Source organism: Pelophylax lessonae, assembly GCF_965119305.1.
Source record: "Pelophylax lessonae genome assembly, chromosome: 4".
Classification (NCBI taxonomy): Eukaryota; Metazoa; Chordata; class Amphibia; order Anura; family Ranidae; genus Pelophylax; species Pelophylax lessonae.
The window spans coordinates 668,791,806-668,809,753 of NC_138771.1; the positions used below are offsets into that span (position 1 = coordinate 668,791,806).

The 17,948-nt window shown below is 45.3% G+C and overlaps 1 protein-coding gene across 1 annotated transcript in view; it reads right to left on the minus strand.

The window, feature by feature from the left end:
- LOC309553090 (C-reactive protein-like) overlaps window positions 1–12,391 on the minus strand; it is a 32,068-nt gene extending 19,677 nt beyond the window's left edge. Inside the window, exons 1-5 of the mRNA XM_082253989.1 lie at window positions 12,303–12,391; window positions 8,638–8,699; window positions 5,030–5,655; window positions 3,047–3,108; window positions 2,875–2,962 (exon numbers count right to left, since the gene is read on the minus strand). Of these exons, the coding sequence (XP_082110115.1) occupies window positions 2,875–2,962; window positions 3,047–3,108; window positions 5,030–5,655; window positions 8,638–8,695 (834 nt within the window). The 5' untranslated portion in view covers window positions 8,696–8,699; window positions 12,303–12,391. The remainder of the gene's footprint in view (window positions 1–2,874; window positions 2,963–3,046; window positions 3,109–5,029; window positions 5,656–8,637; window positions 8,700–12,302) is intronic.
- Between the last annotated feature and the right edge of the window lie 5,557 nt (window positions 12,392–17,948).

Below are 17,948 nucleotides of genomic sequence, written 5' to 3' on the forward strand. Positions count from 1 at the left end.
ACCCCATAATACACCTCAGTACTATCATCACACCCCATCATACACCTCAGTACTATCATCACACCCCATAATACACCTCAGTACTATCATCACACCCCATCATACACCTCAGTACTCTCATTACATCCCATCATACAGCTCAGTACTCTCATCACACCCCATAATACACCTCAGTACTATCATTACACCCCATCATACACCTCAGTACTCTCATTACATCCCATCATACAGCTTAGTACTCTCATCACACCCCATAATACACCTCAGTACTATCATCACACCCCATCATACACCTCAGTACTATCATCACACCCCATAATACACCTCAGTACTATCATCACACCCCATCATACACCTCAGTACTATCATCACACCCCATAATACACCTCAGTACTATCATAACACCCCATCATACACCTCAGTACTCTCATTACATCCCATCATACAGCTCAGTACTCTCATCACACCCCATAATACACCTCAGTACTATCATCACACCCCATCATACACCTCAGTACTATCATCACACCCCATCATACACCTCAGTACTCTCATTACATCCCATCATACAGCTCAGTACTCTCATCACACCCCATCATACACCTCAGTACTCTCGTCACTTCCCATTATACACCTCAGTACTCTCATCACACCCCATCATACAGCTTAGTACTCTCATCACACCCCATCATACACCTCAGTACTCTCGTCACTTCCCATTATACACCTCAGTACTCTCATTACATCCCATCATACACCTCAGTACTCTCATTACATCCCATCATACAGCTCAATGTTCTCAGCATGTCTCCACTGTATACCCCAAAACTATTGCTGTGATGCACTCATAGTGCTGGGAACTTCACCCCCTCTGTATTAGGAGACCACCATTGGCCTTCTCATTCTCTGACTGAAGATCCTTCAATCATTGCTCTCTATAATACCAAGGCCTAAATGTATGACCATGTAGACTGCGATTCCAAATTCAATGTAATTGTCTTCCCCAGTGATAGCCTCCATTGGTCTCTCTTTTCTCCCACCCAGATCACCTCTATATCCTCACTCAGCTTCACTCCTTTGTATTTTGTTTCTAATAAAAGCTTTATTGACTACTGTATGTATCATCTTACAAGCATGTTATAAACAGGAACAGCATACAATTGCATATCTGAAATGCAGATCATACCAAAGACATTCAATGTTATTTTAACCAGAAATACTGTAAGTCAATATACACTGTGAAAGCTTAATGGTAGTTGCATAACTATTTTGTAAAAAAACCCCAAAGCTGACCATGTAATTATTTGGTTTATAAACGGATGTTTCATATATTTAACATTTTTGCAATTAAAAACAAAAAACAAAAAAACAAAACAAAACAAAACATACATTTATAATGCAAGGTGTCCAAGACTGAGAATGCTTTGCGCTGCCTGCATGCTTCGAGCCATCCTGTGTATGACTGACTGCTAGGAGAGTAGAAGCGGGCTTCCTCAGGGAGTCACATTGCATGTGTGTAATCTGAAAGCTCGTCATCACATATCATATACCAAAATAATTTGCTGATTTTGTTAGGTAAGGCTCACACGTACGCTATTTCGTCAAAAGTATTGGGACGCCCGCCTTTACACGCAGATGAACTTTAATGGCATCCCAGTCTTAGTCCGTAGGGTTCAATATTGAGTTGGCCCACCCTTTGCAGCTATAACAGCTTCAATTCTTCTGGGAAGGCTATCCACAAGTTTGACCATTCTTCCAGAAGTGCATTTGTGAGGTCAGACACTGATGTTGGAGAGAAGGCCTGGCTCGCAGTCTCCGCTCTAATTCATCCCAACAGTGTTCTTTGGGGTTGAGGTCAGGACTCTGTGCAGGACAGTCAAGTTCCTCCACCCCATCCATGTCTTTATGGACCTTGCTTTGTGCAATGGTAAGCGGTCATGTTGGAACAGGAAGGGGCCGTCCCCAAACTCCTCCCACAAAGTTGGGAGCATGAAATTGTCCAAAATGTATTGGTATGCTGACACCTTAAGAGTTCCCTTCACTGGAACTAAGGGGCCAAGCCCAACCCCTGGAAAAACACCCCCACACCATAATCCACCCTCTGCCAAATGATTTGGACCAGTGCACAAAGCAAGGTCCATAAAGACATGGATGAGTGAGTTTGGGGTGGAGAAACGTGACTGGTCTGCACCTCAACCCGATAGAACACCTTTGGGAAGAATTAGAGTGCAGACTGCCAGCCAGGCCTTCTTGTCCAACATCAGTGCCTGACCTCACAAATGTGCTTCTGGAAGAATGGTCAAACATTCCCATAGACACACTCCTGAACCTTGTGGACAGCTTTCCCAGAAGAGTTGAAGCTGTTATAGCTGCAAAGGGTGGGCCAACTCTTTATATTCAAAAGATTTCAGAAAAAAAAATTGGAAGCTCACAAATGTTACATTTTAGACAGGCCAACATTTCTGAATTTCTAATTTTGTGATTAACCTGGCTGAGCTATGGCAAAAGGGGTTTCAGAATTTTCCTATCAATGGGGCAAGTCACAAAGCTCAGGCTAATACAAAGACCATCCGCCATCTTGGATTAGCCACAGTCTGATGCCATTTATTTGTATTTTATTTTGTGTAGAGGTCTTGTTTGTGTTACAACATGCACTGTACCATTATAGGTATCTGGCTGAAAAACAAAGTAGGATTGCCTTTGCAGTTGGGAAATAAAAAAAATAAATAAAAAAGAAGGCAGCAATGAACACACTCTCAGTACAGATACCTCAGTCCCCATGGACGCATATCTGCAGCATGTGGGTGTTGAATCTCTGCTCCCACACAAATGCATTATGTGATCAGCAAGAGGTTATTATTTTGCAATACTCACCTCATTGGTGTTGTCCCCTGCAGTACCACTTTTCCACCACAAGGTGTTCTCAGTCTTCTGGGTGGAATGACACCAAGCATCATTGAACCTGAAGAATGAGGACATACTGTGAGTGCACAATGTCATAGACCCAGACCATGGGGGATGGGTGATCTCAGTGCCTTGCACTAACACTATAATGATGCAAACCGTGAAGTTGAGGTTCTCATGTAAGCGGGGCTCAGTGTTTGATGCCTGCAGGGGAGGAGAACACGGAGACCAGTTGCTTTGGGAAAGAATATTAATGTGTGGGTATTGAGAAAGTATAACAAAGTCTGCATACACAGCATCAGCGGGCCAAATCACCAGCGAACCATACAGAAGATTCCTGTGCACACTGTTGACACCCGATAGCATCCAACAGAGAAGGTGGTTGGTAGGCAGACCAGCAACTGGGAGCCTCAATAAAGAAGAGCTGCTGCCTGAGACACAGTGACAGTCCCTATTCTGTCCCTCCTCTAAAGGAATCTCTCCCTTCGCTAAACAACCTGTCCCTAACCAGTGGGGGTTCTGTCCCTGACCTGACCATTCATTAAGTGCATGCCAACCAAAGGAATGGGGGGGGGTGATATTTATTAGTACTGCTCACAGTAAAGATGACCACGAAGCTCAGCCAGGGCAGCAAAGTCCAATCAGACAGCTGCCCCCTAATGACACCTACTGAGGCCTCAGAGGAACATGGGCTCCCTTTGCATGGTGGGCTTTGAACAAGGAGGCTAAACTCAGGGCCGGTGCTTCCACTAGGCAAACTAGGCAACCGCCTAGGGCGCATTGCCACCTAGGGATGCAGCCACGAGTCAGCATTCACACTCCATCATGAATGATCCTTGTGAGCTGAGGAAAGGAGCGGCAGTGGGGGAGGAAGAAGGGACAGAGGACAATGCCAGGTGTCTGGGGCAGTGGCAGAACTACCAGGCCCTGGCTTTCCACCATTGTTGGGGGAGCCCCAAGGAGCAGGAAAGGAGCCCACCGGAGTGCTAGCTGCATAATGATCCTCTTCGTCTGGAGCTGAGCGGCCTAATCCCTGGGCGGGAAGTGACTCTCGAATCTGAGCTGGTGGGCAGCCGTTCATTTCCCTGGGTCGGTATTAAACAGGGAGTGGAGGAGAGCTGAACTGGAGGGTGGAACCTTTACTGGGGCAGAAGCGACGAGGCAACGGAATGGTCTGAGGAGGTTGGTGATGAAGGAGGTGTGGAGCTCTCTGACTGCTGCTTCTCCCTCCACCAGGAGTCGGTTGGAGCTGTGGTGAGCACTGTGGTCCAGGAGAGGAGCGTCCTGGGAGAAGGAATAAGCAAGATCATGGTGATCATACCGCCCAGTAAGTGTCCCCAGAACAGGGAATCATGGTCCCTGGGTGTGACATGGAGTATCCCTGGTGTGAAAGAGAATTGCGGTCACCAGGTATGCCATGGGGAATCTGAGTCACCAGGTGTGACATGGGGGAGAGGGGTCGCAAGTGTAACAGGGGTTTGGGGTCACCAGGTGTGCCATGAGGAATTGGGATCCCTGGGTGTGCCATGGGGGATTGAGATCCCCAGGTGTGACATGGAGGAACATCAGGGTCCCCAGGTGTGACATGGAAAAACATCAAGGTCTCCGGGTATGACATGGAGGAACATCAGGGACCCCTGATGTGACATAGAGGAACATTGGGATCACTGGGTATGACAGCATTACATGGAGGAACCATCAGATCAGGGTCACTGGATATGACATAGAGCAGTTTTTGACCCCTTCCTTTTTTATTTATTTTTTTTGGGGTCGCGCAAGTAGCTGATCTTGCCTAGGGCGTAAAACAGTCTATCACCGGCCCTGGCTAAACTACACCTGCCTACACTCACACTGGTGCCACTCTCTGCAGTATCTAGAACCCTCGACTTCTAAAAGAAGACCTAAGAGGAAGAGGACCCACAGTATCATACGACCTGCCTAAAGATGTTATTTCCTGCGGGGCTCCATAGGAATTCTGCTTCACTCTTTTCGAGAAAAAGACTCTTCCTTAAGCAGTGATATGTAGAAAGACAAGCAAGGGACAGAGGCCACCCCCAAATGAAGCCACATGCTACAGTATAATATGAAGGGGACTCAAAGGGGGCGGGGGTGTTGGGATTTAATTACAAGGTTTATAGTGGTTGAGATATTTGCACTGAAATTTGGGCTGGACAAGAATGCCCCCTTTAATTTCATAGAGAAGAGAATTCCAGTTTATGATATTTCCCTGAAAATTGCTATGTAGGGCTTGCAGCATTTCATCTGGCGTCAGGACATAATCCCACATGTGGACATCACTTATTTCTCCAACAAATGGCCATAAAGAGAAAGATTGTCCCTCAAAAGAGTTCTGTCTCTGGCCCAGAACAATGCTGGTTTCCGCTGCGATAGAAGACCCTTTTGTGGAGACTGTTCTGAGGTAGATCTTTCCATTGATCCAAAGGAGGACCACTCCATTGTCCGAGTCCCAGGTCACACAGGTGTGTCTCCAGACCAAAGACTCAGAGGCTGTAATAAAATTTGTGTAGTTACGGTTTATGTATATCGAGGAGGAGAGAGAATGATCGGCGATATAAAAAGCTTCTTCCATGTCAGGAGTAGCTAGAGAGAAGAGACTGTAGGTGCCTGGAAAATCGGTGTAAGAACGTAGACAGATGCTGACTTTCTCCAATGGCTTTGTAATATTTGGTGTTAAAGACACATAGTCTGTGTTGGTTTCTTTGGGGAAGAGGAAGACTTTATCCTTCATGTCTAGAAAAAAAGAAATGCAAAACAATTATATAATGCAAAGACATTTCTACCCCATAGTTATAAAAAAAGGAATGTATAGGATGGGTGCGTGGCGCGGCAGCAACAACACACACTCAGTCCAGATGCAATAGAAAGAACTTGTATTGCAGTCAGAGTATAACAGTTCACAACAAACCCCACCGGGGAGGCAGTCCAACTGGGAACACTCACACATGAACAGAAGGCTGTGGAGGAGCAGACTCCAGCTCCCGACAGCGTCTGTCTTGAGAGGTGGAATGTGGCCTGGCCAGTCTGAGCCCAAGCAGGGAGGTTTCCAGGAAGAGTGGCAGATCCCCGCACTTTCCATACTCATCTGGAATCTACATAGGTTGAAAAGGATTAAAAGAGGTGCATGGAAGCCAGCCAGCCCCCAGTCTGATGTACTCACCCTCCAGTCTGTCACCAACCAAGTAGACCTGTCTCTTGATACAAAGAACAGGGGTTTAGTTGACACGCATTTGCAAACGCATGTGTAAGCTGCAGGGCCACTACATGGCACCCTGTTTTACCTGCAGTCCTAACTCTTATAATTTGAGTGTCTTCACACTGGGAGCACATGGCTGCTAATGGATGGATAGGAGGCAGGTGGGAGGGAGCAGCCCAAACCTTCCCAACCCACCCCCATCCATGACTGGTCTAGTATCTCAAAACTCTAATAGCGATGTTATGTGATGGTACAAACTGAAAACGACCAGCTGAGAAGCATACACCTCCAACCCCTTGGTGGATGCAGTGTAAAACACAGATTGGGACTTTATATGAGGCAATTGGCCTGTAAAGCACATAGCCTCCATCCCTAATTTCATAAAATATTTGGGACTTTACATGAGACAAGCAGGTCATGCTATTGGTCTCCATCCCTGTATATGAAAAAACTGGGGTCAAATCAGACAGCATCCACCAAAAAACGCACGAAAATCACACGGTGGGACTTTAAATGAAGCACCACAGGGTGCCGTGTAGTGGCCCTGCAGCTTACACATGCGTTTGCAAATGCGTGTCAACTAAACCCCTGTTCTTTATTTATATCATGAGACAGGTCTGCTTGGTTGTTGGCAGACTGGAGGGTGAGTACATCAGACTGGGGGCTGGCTTCCATCCACCTCTTTTAATCCTTTTCCACCTATGTTTTTTCTGATACAGGGATGGAGACACTGGGCATTGCCTGCTGGTGTCTCACCTAAAGTCCCACATAGCCTACATTGTTTACTCATCTGGAATCTTTTCCTACTGCTATTACTGCCCCTGACAGATAGGTGACCTGTCCTCACACTACCCACATGCTGAATGCACACCAAACTCAGGAGCCAGGGTCCTAATTAGACTCTGACTACCAAGATGGCAACCAGAGTCACATGGGCTGTCAGTATCCAACCAGATCACTGCCCCTGTGACCCAGGAAACTATAGAGGGACCATGTTCCTCTTGACTTCCTTTCCCTCTGCACTGCTGCTGAAGTTGAGCACCACCTGCAGTGAGAAAGTGGACTGCACCTGCCTACAATCCCCCCTCTTTGACAGATGCTGTCCTCAGCATGAAAACTGTTCCAGGTGGTGCTGCGGTTGAGTGCCACCTGCAGTGGAGAAAATAGACTGTGCCTGCCTACAAGTGTAGCTCTGCTATTCCTCCTGCCACTCCCAGAGCACCAGCCTCACATTATACAAACTTTCCCCCAATACCTTCCTCCGTTGTCCTCCTAAATCCCCACTCCATACCGCTACTTTTCCTTCCTAAGCACACAACTCCCAGACCACCAGCCTCACAGTATACAAACTGTCTTCTATATCCCCTTGAGCTACATGATTATGATAGATGGAAATACATGATTATAAGTTGCATAATGATCCAAACATTTATGGGCATCCTGTAACCCTACGTGTTTCGTGGATTTATGTCCACTTCTTCAGAAGTAGATGCACAAATAAATAGGTCAGCTCAAAAAAAAAAAAGGAGGAGGGAGTGGGGAAACAAGAGGGAGTCTTGCAGCACCATGAGTGGGGGGTGCCAGGGAATGTCTACTCTGGGGCTGTGGCAGTATGACCCAATGGCCCCGGGGATAAGTGGAGGGCGGACCAGGTATCTATAATAGCGTGAATCCAAAATTTGAGTACATGGTTGATGGCACATTGGCCAGTGGTAGTATGTCAGGGTCCATAATGTGAAAGCACTCCACCGTGTCCACCAGCAGGAAAAATCAAGGGGGTAAAAACATAACATTTTTACCCCCTTGATTTTTCCTGCTGGTGGACACGGTGGAGTGGTTTCACATTATGGACCCTGACATACTACCACTGGCCAATCACCTATCACCTATGTACTCAAATTATAGATTCAACCTATTATGGATACCTAGTCCACTCTCTTCTTATCCTTGGGGCCCGTTGGGTCACCCCAGCACAGCTCCCAGGGTAGTAATTTCCTGGCACCCCCCATTAATGGTGCTGCAAGACTCCCTTTTGTTTCCCCTCACATTTGATTGTCATCTGATTCGATCTGCCAGACGAATGGGGAACAGATCCCCATCCGTCTGTTTTTAGCGGACAAGATCGGATCGGTTGTCGGTGGGTGTCAGTGGACACGTGTCCGTTTACATCTGCTGCTCCATAGAAAGCAATTGATGGTCCGACCGAGTCCTGCTGAAAAACTGACAGGCAGACCTAATCGCTCCTTTTTGCTCTATCTACTGGAGAATGGTGCCAAGCGACAGGCAGAAGTAGACAATGCCCTCGGCTCAAGAGAAAAACAACAAATGCTGAAAATGATCCTAGCTTAGGCTGATTACAGCCTAGCTGCTCACTAAAATTGTAGTAAGGACCTTACAACTAGTGGCAACATCCCCCAATTTCCTTATCTATATAGAGATACTGTAGAGAAGTAAAATACAGGAAGACAGAAAATTGTAACTCACTGATTGGATAGATGTGTTCAGGCTCCAGCACTTACCTTCCTGTGCCAGAGACGCCGGGATCACCAGCAGGAACATCATCACACACAGCTCCATCTCCCTGAATAACATAGAGTAACAATGAGCTGGAATCATTTCTCTACTAAAGCAATCTTCACACTACACACAGGATGCAAAAAAACGTCATGTACAATACATTGGCCCAGGGAAAGGATCAGCGAAGCTGAGAGTCTTTATTTCCAAGAAATGTCTCCATTTCGGCAAATTGCATTGAAACCAATTGGAAAGGTGAAATGAAGACTGTTTATTTTTAAGGGTAAAATTGTCTTTAAATGTCTCCTGAGGGTTACATATACCTCTTTCATCTTTCCTGAACCTGATCTTGGGCCAAAATTACCCTAAATATACTCTCCAGAAAAACAATCACACCCTTTAAATTAAAAATATATATATATATATTTATATAGGGCTACTGCTTTGCCCATTATTAGGGCGTTTCTACCTTCCCTGCATTGAAGTTCTAGCTCTCCACTTTTCTTGTGCCCATTATAAAGAGTTCTCATCATTCCAACTTTCAGTACCAGGCTCTGCAAACCTTCTATGCCCATTGTTAGAATTCCCACCATCCTGCACTGAGTTTCCCTGTCTGTACACCTGCTGTGCTCAATATAACGGGTTTCCACCATTCTTGCACCGAGTTCCCTATGCTATACACCTGCTGTGCTCGATATAATGGGTTCCCACCATTCCTGCACTGAGTTCCCTAGTCTATACACCGACTGTGCTCGATAAAATGGGTTCCCACCATTCCTGCACTGAGTTCCCTAGTCTATACACCTGCTGTGCTTGATATGATGGGTTTCCACCATCCCTGCACTGAGTTCCCCTGTCTGTACACCTGCTGTGCTTGATATGACAAGTTCCCACAATTCCTGTAATAAGTTCCCCAGTCTGTACACCTGCTGTGCTCGTTATGACAGGTTCCCACCAATCCTGCACTGAGTTCCCCAGTCTGTACACCTGCCATGCTCGATATGATTGGTTCCCACCATCCCTGTTCCAAGTTCCTGGGTGTTTACACCTGCCATGCTCGATATGATTGGTTCCCACCATCCCTGTTCCAAGTTCCTGGGTGTGTACACCTGCCATGCTCGATATGATTGGTTCCCACCATGCCTGTTCCAAGTTCCTGGGTGTGTACACCTGCCATGCTCAATATGATTGGTTCCCACCATCCCTGTTCCAAGTTCCTGGGTGTGTACACCTGCCATGCTCGATATGATTGGTTCCCACCATCCCTGTTCCAAGTTCCTGGGTGTGTACACCTGCTGTGTCCATTATGAGGTCCTTTGACCTTTGTTGAGTTCCTGGCTCTGCACACCCGCTTTACCCATTAAAAGGAGTTATCACCATCCCTGCAGGATTTTTATTCATGATATATTATGGAAATTATAACAGGAAGAACTGGACCACACAAAGGTGGATGGGAACACCCAACACTCCCAGGAGGAATAGCGATGGTTCATAAATAAAGGAAGGGGGGGTCTTGCTGCTGGAGCACCCAGGACATGTAAAAAGAAGGAATGAATAGGCTCACTAGGCTCCACCTATGGCTAAAATGCCACTTATCAGTGAACTGAACTGTAATCATAGCAGATTGCAACTATTAAACCAATATAATAATTGGAAAGATAACAAGACATAGCAGAAGCTAAAAATTATAAAATGTGGGAAAGCAGTGAGGATAATGGCAAAAATTCACATAAAAAGTAATATATGAATAGATACAGGCCCCCCCCCCCCAAACCCATGAATACACATGGATACAATATCAATACAATCTTAAAAGGGAACTTCCAAACCAATAAATACATATTCACTGATATAATGTCAGTACAACTACTAGGGCACCCCCACGCCAATGAATACATATCAATAGATACAATGTCAGTATATTATTAATGCGGCACCCCCAAACCAATTGGTGCATATCTTTGGATACAATGTCATTACAACATTAATGGAGCACCTCCAAACCAATGGATGCATATCCAAGAATCCAATGTCATTACAACATTAATGGGGCAAATTCAAACCAATGGATGTATATCCATGGATAGGATGTCATTAAAACCCTAATGCGATACCTCAAAAACAATAATTACATATCCATGGATACAATGTCAATACAATCCTATTGGGGCACTCCCAAACCAATGAATACATATCCATGAATACAATGTCAATACAACATTAATGGGCACCTCCAAACCAATGAATACATATTCATAGATAAAATGGCATTGCAACCTTAATGGGGCACCCCCCCAACCAATGAACATGTATCCATGGATACAATAACAGTACAATAATGGGACACCTCCAAACCAATGAATACATATCCACCATGAATACAATGTCAATACAACATTAATGGGCACCTCCAAACCAATGAATACATATTCATAGATAAAATGGCATTGCAACCTTAATGGGGCACCCCCCAAACCAATGAACATGTATCCATGGATACAATAACAGTACAACAATAATGGGACACCCCCAAACCAATGAACATGTATCCATGGATACAATAACAGTACAACAATAATGGGACACCTCCAAACCAATGAATACATATCCATGGATACAATCTCAATACATCATTAATGGGGCACCTCCAAACAAATGGATGCATATCCATGAATACAATGACATTAAAACCTTAATGGGGCACCTCCAAACCAATGAATACATATCCATGGATACAATGTCAATACAACCTTAATGGGGCACCCCCAAACCAATGAATATGTATCCATGAATACAATGTCATCACAACCTAATGGGGCACCCCCAAACCAATTAATACATTAGGGCACCTCCAAGCTACTGAGTACATATCCATGGAAAAAAAAGTCATCACAATATCATTGGGGCACCCCCAAACCAATGAATACATATACATGAATACAATGTCAGTACAAAATGAATGGGACACCTCCAAACCAATGAATACATATCCATAGAAACAATGTCATTACATGTGGGGAAGCAGTAAGAATAGGGGCAACAATGTACATAAAAATTAGTATATGAATAGATACAGGGCACCCCCAAAACAGTGAATACATATCCACAGATACAATGTCAATACAACTAATAGGGCACCTCCACACCAATGAATACATATCCATGGATACAATGTCAACACAACATTAATGGAGCACCCCCAAACCAATGAATACACATTAGTGAATGTAATGTCATTACAACCTTAATAGGGCACCCCAAACCAATGAATACATATCTATGGATATAAGGACAACACAAAAATAACGGGGCTCCCCCAAACCAATGAATACACATTTGTGGATACAATATCATTACAACCCTAATGGGGCACTCCCACACCAATGAATACATATCTATAAATACAATGTAATTACAACCTTAGTGGTGCACCCCCCAAACTAATGAATACATATCCATGGATTCAATGTCAATCTATTTTAATAATATACTGTACATAAAGAAAATACGTGTAAAGTAAATTCTTACCCAGAGATCTCCACCTGGAACTCACATGGATACAATGTCAAAAAGTCAATAAGTGTAAAGTAAATTCTTACCCAGAGATCTCCACCTGGAACTCACATGGATACAATGTCAAAAAGTCAATAAGTGTAAAGTAAATTCTTACCCAGAGATCTTCACCTGGAACTCAGAGCAACCAGAAGTGAAGGAGTGCAAGGAGAAGATCCAAAACACATCTACTTCTAAAGGGTTACAATGGAAGGCTCCTCCTGGGAAGGAACGCCCTATCTATGGAATAACAGTCCTGGCCCTAACTCTCAGAGGGAGGAGGCTAGGAGGGTCACTGTGCACATTTCCTGATGAAATGATTAATTAATTCCTTCTAATCAATAACAGGATATATGAACAATAACCTTCCCAACCCTAGATGGGTCTATGGAGAGGGGTCAGGGAGTCAGAAGTAGAGCATTGATAGAGAGAGGTGTTGGGGAGAGGAGTGCAATGTGGGGCAGGCAGAAGATGGTTTATGAGGAGGGGTGCAATATGGGACAGGCAGCAGAGGTTGTATAGAAGGGTGTTGTTGAGAAATGTGCAATGTGTGACGGTAGAAGAGGAAGGTGTTTAGGAGAGGTGTGCATTGTGTGGCCTAGTGGCTGAGGGTTTAAGAAGAGGTTTTGGAGTGTGGTGTGCAATGTGTGGGTAGGCAGTACAGGGTTTTTGGAGAGGTGTTGGGGAGGGAAATGCAATGTGAGGCAGGGCATAGGATATATAGAGAGGTATGCAAGGTGTGGGCAGGTAGCAGAAGGACTATAGAAAGTTTTTGGGAAGATGTGTAATATGGGGTAGGTAGCAGAAGGTTTATGGAGAGGGATGCAATGTGCGGCATGTAGCAAAGGTCCTATAGAGAGTTGTTGGGAAGAGGAGTGCAATGTGTGGGTTGGTAGAACAGGGAATGTGTTAGGGAGAGGTGTGCAATGTGTACAACCAGTGGCAGAGGGTTTAAGAAGAGGTGTTGGAGAGGGGTGTGCAACGTGAGGCATGGCAGAGGATCTATAGAGAAATGTTGAAGAGAGGTATGTAATGTATAAGCAGGTATTAGAGGGACTATGGAAAGCACAGGTTCTACAGAGAGTTGTTGGAAAAAGGAGTGCAGTATGTGGGCGGAGTTTAGGAAGAGATGTTGGAGAAATAAGTGCAGTATGTGGGCAGAGTTTAGGAAGAGATGTTGGAGAGAGGTGTGCAATGGAAAGATGTTTGGGAAAGTGTGCAATGTGGAGCAGACATCAGAGGTTCTATATGGGTGGGTAGGAAGTTCTCAATGTGTGAGAAAGCAGTAGAGGATTTATAAAGAGGTGTCAGTGAGAGTTTTCTGTAGTGTGGTGGTAAAATGACCAATGTTGAGAATTTGACCGCTGCTCTGCATTTCCTTTATCTTCATCCTCATCCATAAATCATGTATGTTCACCTGTCCTCCTCTCCTCTACCTTTCTCTTCTCCTCTACTTTTCTCCCATCCTCTACCTTCTTCTTCTCCTCTACCTTCCTCCTATCCTCTACCTTCCTCCTACCCACTGCCTTCCTTCTCTCCTCTACCTTTCTCCTCTCTTCTACCTTTCTCTTATCCTCTACCTTCTTCTTCTCCTCTACCTTCTTCTTCCCCTCTACCTCCCTCCTATCCTCAACATACTTCTTCTCATCTACCTTCCTCTTCTCCTCTACCTTCCCCCTATCCTCTATCTTCTTTTTCCCCTCTACCTTCCTCCTTTCCTCTACCTTCCTCCTACCCACTGCCTTTCTCCTCTCTTCTACCTTTCTCTTATCCTCTACCTTCTTCTTCTCCTCTAACTTCCTTTTATCCTCTATCTTCTTCTTCCCCTCTACCTCCCTCCTATCCTCTACATACTTCTTCTCATCTACCTTCCTCTTCTCCTCTACCTTCCCCCTATCCTCTATCTTCTTTTTCCCCTCTACCTTCCTCCTATCCTCTACCTTCCTCCTACCCACTGCCTTCCTTCTCTCCTCCACCTTTCTCCTCTCTTCTACCTTTCTCCTATCCTCTACTTTTCTCTTCTCCTCTACCTTCCTCCTATCCTCTACATACTTCTTCTCCTCTACCTTCCTCTTCTCCTCTACCTTCCTCTTCTCCTCTACCTTCTTCTTCTCCTCTACCTTCCTCTTCTCCTCTACCTTCCTCTTCTCCTCTACCTTCTTCTTCTCCTCTACCTTCCTCTTCTCCTCTACCTTCCTCCTAATCTTTACCTATCCTCTATCTTCTTCTTCTCCTCTACCTTCTTCTTCTCCTCTACCTTCCTCTTCTCCTCTACCTTCCCCCTATCCTCTACCTTCCTCTTCTCCTCTACCTTCTTCTTCTCCTCTACCTTCCTCTTCTCCTCTACCTTCCTCCTATCCACTCCCTTTTTATTCTCTTATATCTTCCTCTTCTCCTCTACCTTCCTCCTATCCTCTACCTTCTTTTTCTCCTCTACCTTCCTCTTCTTCTCTACCTTCCTCCTATTCTCTACCTCCACCCTTCCACCCCTCCCGCCTTCCTCCTCTCATCTACTTTTCTTCTTGCCTCTACCTTTCTCCACTCCTCTACCTTCCTCCTCCCTGCTGCCTTCCTCCTCTCCTTTACTTTTCTCCTCTCTTCTACCTTCCTCTTCTCCTCTACCTTCCTCCTAGCCACTTATTTTTTCTTCTCCTTTACTTTTCTCTTCTCCTCTACCCCCCCCCCCCATCTTCCTCCTCTCCCCTACATTTCTCCTCTCTTCTACCTTTCTCTTCTCCTCTACTTTCCTCCTATCCTCTACCTTCCTCTTCCCCACTGCCTTCCTCCTCTCCTCTACCTTTCTCCTCTCTGCTACCTTCCTCCTCTCCTCTACCTTTCTCCTCTCTGCTACCTTCCTCCTCTCCTCTACTTTTCTCTTCCCCTCTACTTTTCTCTTATCCTCTACCTTCCTCTTCTCCTCTACATTTCTTTTCTCCTCTACTTTCCGCCTCTCCTCTACCCTCCTCTTCCACTCTATCTTCCTCTTCTCTTATACCTCTCTCTTCTAATCTACCAGTCGATGATGCCACAAGGACCTGGTATGAATTAGGGGGACCCCATGCTGTTCTTTTAAAAATGTATTTCAGCTCTTCTTTTCTTTTCATCCTGCTGTCAGCAGATCACGACAACAGCACCAGATCCAAGTCTATGACGCAACGCGTACGGGGGAGGAGCCTGCACGTCATCACGCCGATTCCCGGAGACCACAGGCAGCGTTTGATGCTATGATTAGTCCGCATTGCTGAAGGGCTTTGAAATGTAAGTGCGATTTCACCATTTATGATTTAATAAATAGCCTTAAAATCAGAGAGCACTAGATCTTGCTTTTATTTCTCCACACCGATGCCATATAAACCTGGAGGGAGTATCAGGAGGCGGTGATGGGAAGGCAAACCAGACTGCAGTGATTATTCCAGAGTGTGTATTGACTCTCAGGAGTCTGTTCCTAAGGTGAGCTGCTAATCTGTCACTTGTCACTAGGAGAACCTGGAGTGAAGCATGCAGCACTTTTGATCACGTTTGTGGATGAAGATTTTTTGATTTTCTTTCAGTCACTATTTTCACTGAGGATTGGGACTATTAATATTATTGATTTTATAATCACGGCTCAGAAATTGATTTATCACTTTAGTATCACAGTTGATGGACTGATTTAGAGTTATTGTGATAACATTTCGTACACAAAACATATTTATTTATCTCCAATGAAAGAATTGGCGCAGCAATATTATTTTCTTTAAGTTTTCACAGGTGTTTTTGTGTTTGACACTGATTGTTTGCAGCCTTGTGCACAAGAATTTTGAGTGATTCTTTTGTTTTCTGTTTCATGTGGGCTTGCGCTGATTACTTTTGATTCACATAATTTCAGTGATTGGCAACAGGCTGCCTTACTTAAGAACCACACCAGCACTGTGTCTTTGCTGTCTGATCTGCAGCTTCCTGTGACCCCTGCTCCTGTTTACCTGCTTCTGTGATTGATCTCCTGTACAACCCGGCTTGACTTTTGGACTTCCCTTGCTTTCTGCCTGAATCTGACCTCGGCTCGCCTCTGACCTTGAACCTGCCCGCTGCATTGGATTTCACGCCGCCCGCCAGTTGTTGACCTGGCCTGTGAACTGATCCGTTTGCCTGTGGGCTCCGCTCCAGCATCTCCCCTCTGAGCTCTACCAGCCTCCTTACCTCCGCTTGAACCCACACCCCTCTGAACTATGTACCGTCTGCCAGATCCAACTTCTGGGTGTGCATGAGTGTGGACTTGGGTGTTCCAGCATTCAGCCTGCCTGCTATTCGGATCCTCCTACCAGCTGGTTGTCTCCTCTAAAGTATCTGGGACCTTGGAGCTACCCATCCAACAGCTGACCCGCCAGGCCCTCAAACCATTCTGCTCTCCCGTGCCACCTGTCTGCTCTACCAGGGGCCGCGAGTCAGATACGTAAGGGAGGCCTTCCTCTGCACTATCGGGCTCATCAGTCAGGTACGTGAGAAGTTGACAGCTGCACTGTTATAATATATTCTTTTACAATGGTTTGTCAATTGTAGTGTGAGCAGCTCTACCTTTTATACTGATTTAGCACGGTATTTTCACTATATACACGTTGGGACGTCATAAATGGCGGGGTTTTCTAAAGTTTTGGGTCAGTAATCAAAGACAAAAGGGAGTCACTTGTATCTTGACTATCTAACCAGGCCCCCCAAATTTTATAAACCTTTTTTGGACACCCTCTATTATTATACAGGATTTATATAGCGCCAACAGTTTGCGCAGCGCTTAACAAAATGAAGGCAGACATTACAGTTACAACCCAATTTGGAACAAGAGGAATCAGCGGGCCCTGCTTTTTAGAGCTTGCAATCTAAAAGGGAGGGTCAATTGATACAAAAGGTAACAGCTGTGGGGGATGAGCTGATGGAGAAAGTAAAACAGTGTATTACTTAGTAGATGAATAGGCTTCTTTAAAGAGAAGGGTTTTTAGGGATCGTCTAAAGATGGATAGATTAGGGGACAGTCGGACAGATTGGGGTAGAGAGTTCCAAAGAATGGGAGAAGCTCTGGAGAAATTCTGGAGGTGAGCATGGGAAGAGGTGACAAGGCAGCTAGAGAGCAGAAGGTCTTGGTAGGACCAAAGAGAGCGGCTTCCTCGGTCCTGGGACTTTCCCTGAAAACCGGGGATGTCGGGTCCCCCTACCCTACAGGGTTAACTGCTCGGGGCATGTTAGTGGGAGCAGAGCCTAAGATAGAAGGGAAACTGTGAGAGTCTAAGAAATGTTACTTTATAGAGCTGGGAGGCCGTTTCTTCCGTGAAGAGTGTTTTTGGCACGGGGAGAGATGATTCATTCACCACCGACTTGTTGTGTTTCTCATGCTAAGGGAGAGCACATGGTGCTGAGGAACTGATGCCATCTTTGGAGCCTCCCTGGGGAGAATTTGGAAAGCCAGTCTCCCAGAATTTTGACTGAATGCTGCCCAATTTTACCCATTTTGGGTGGTAGGGTGATGTGACAGAAGGCAGGATAAGTAGGAGTCACTGGGATCTGCTGTGCTGTGTCCGCAAGATATAAGCAGGAGTGACACCACTGGAGCTCAGGTAAAGACACTCCTCACATTTCTGCCACCAGCCTCACCCCCAAAGAAATGTCTTTATTGTATACATATGAAAGTGACGTGTGATCATATTGTAACCTCAGATTATGTGATTGTATTGCAGTCTCACAGAACAATCCACACAGTCAGTTCAGTGTAGTGGTTAGTGGAGAGATTTATACC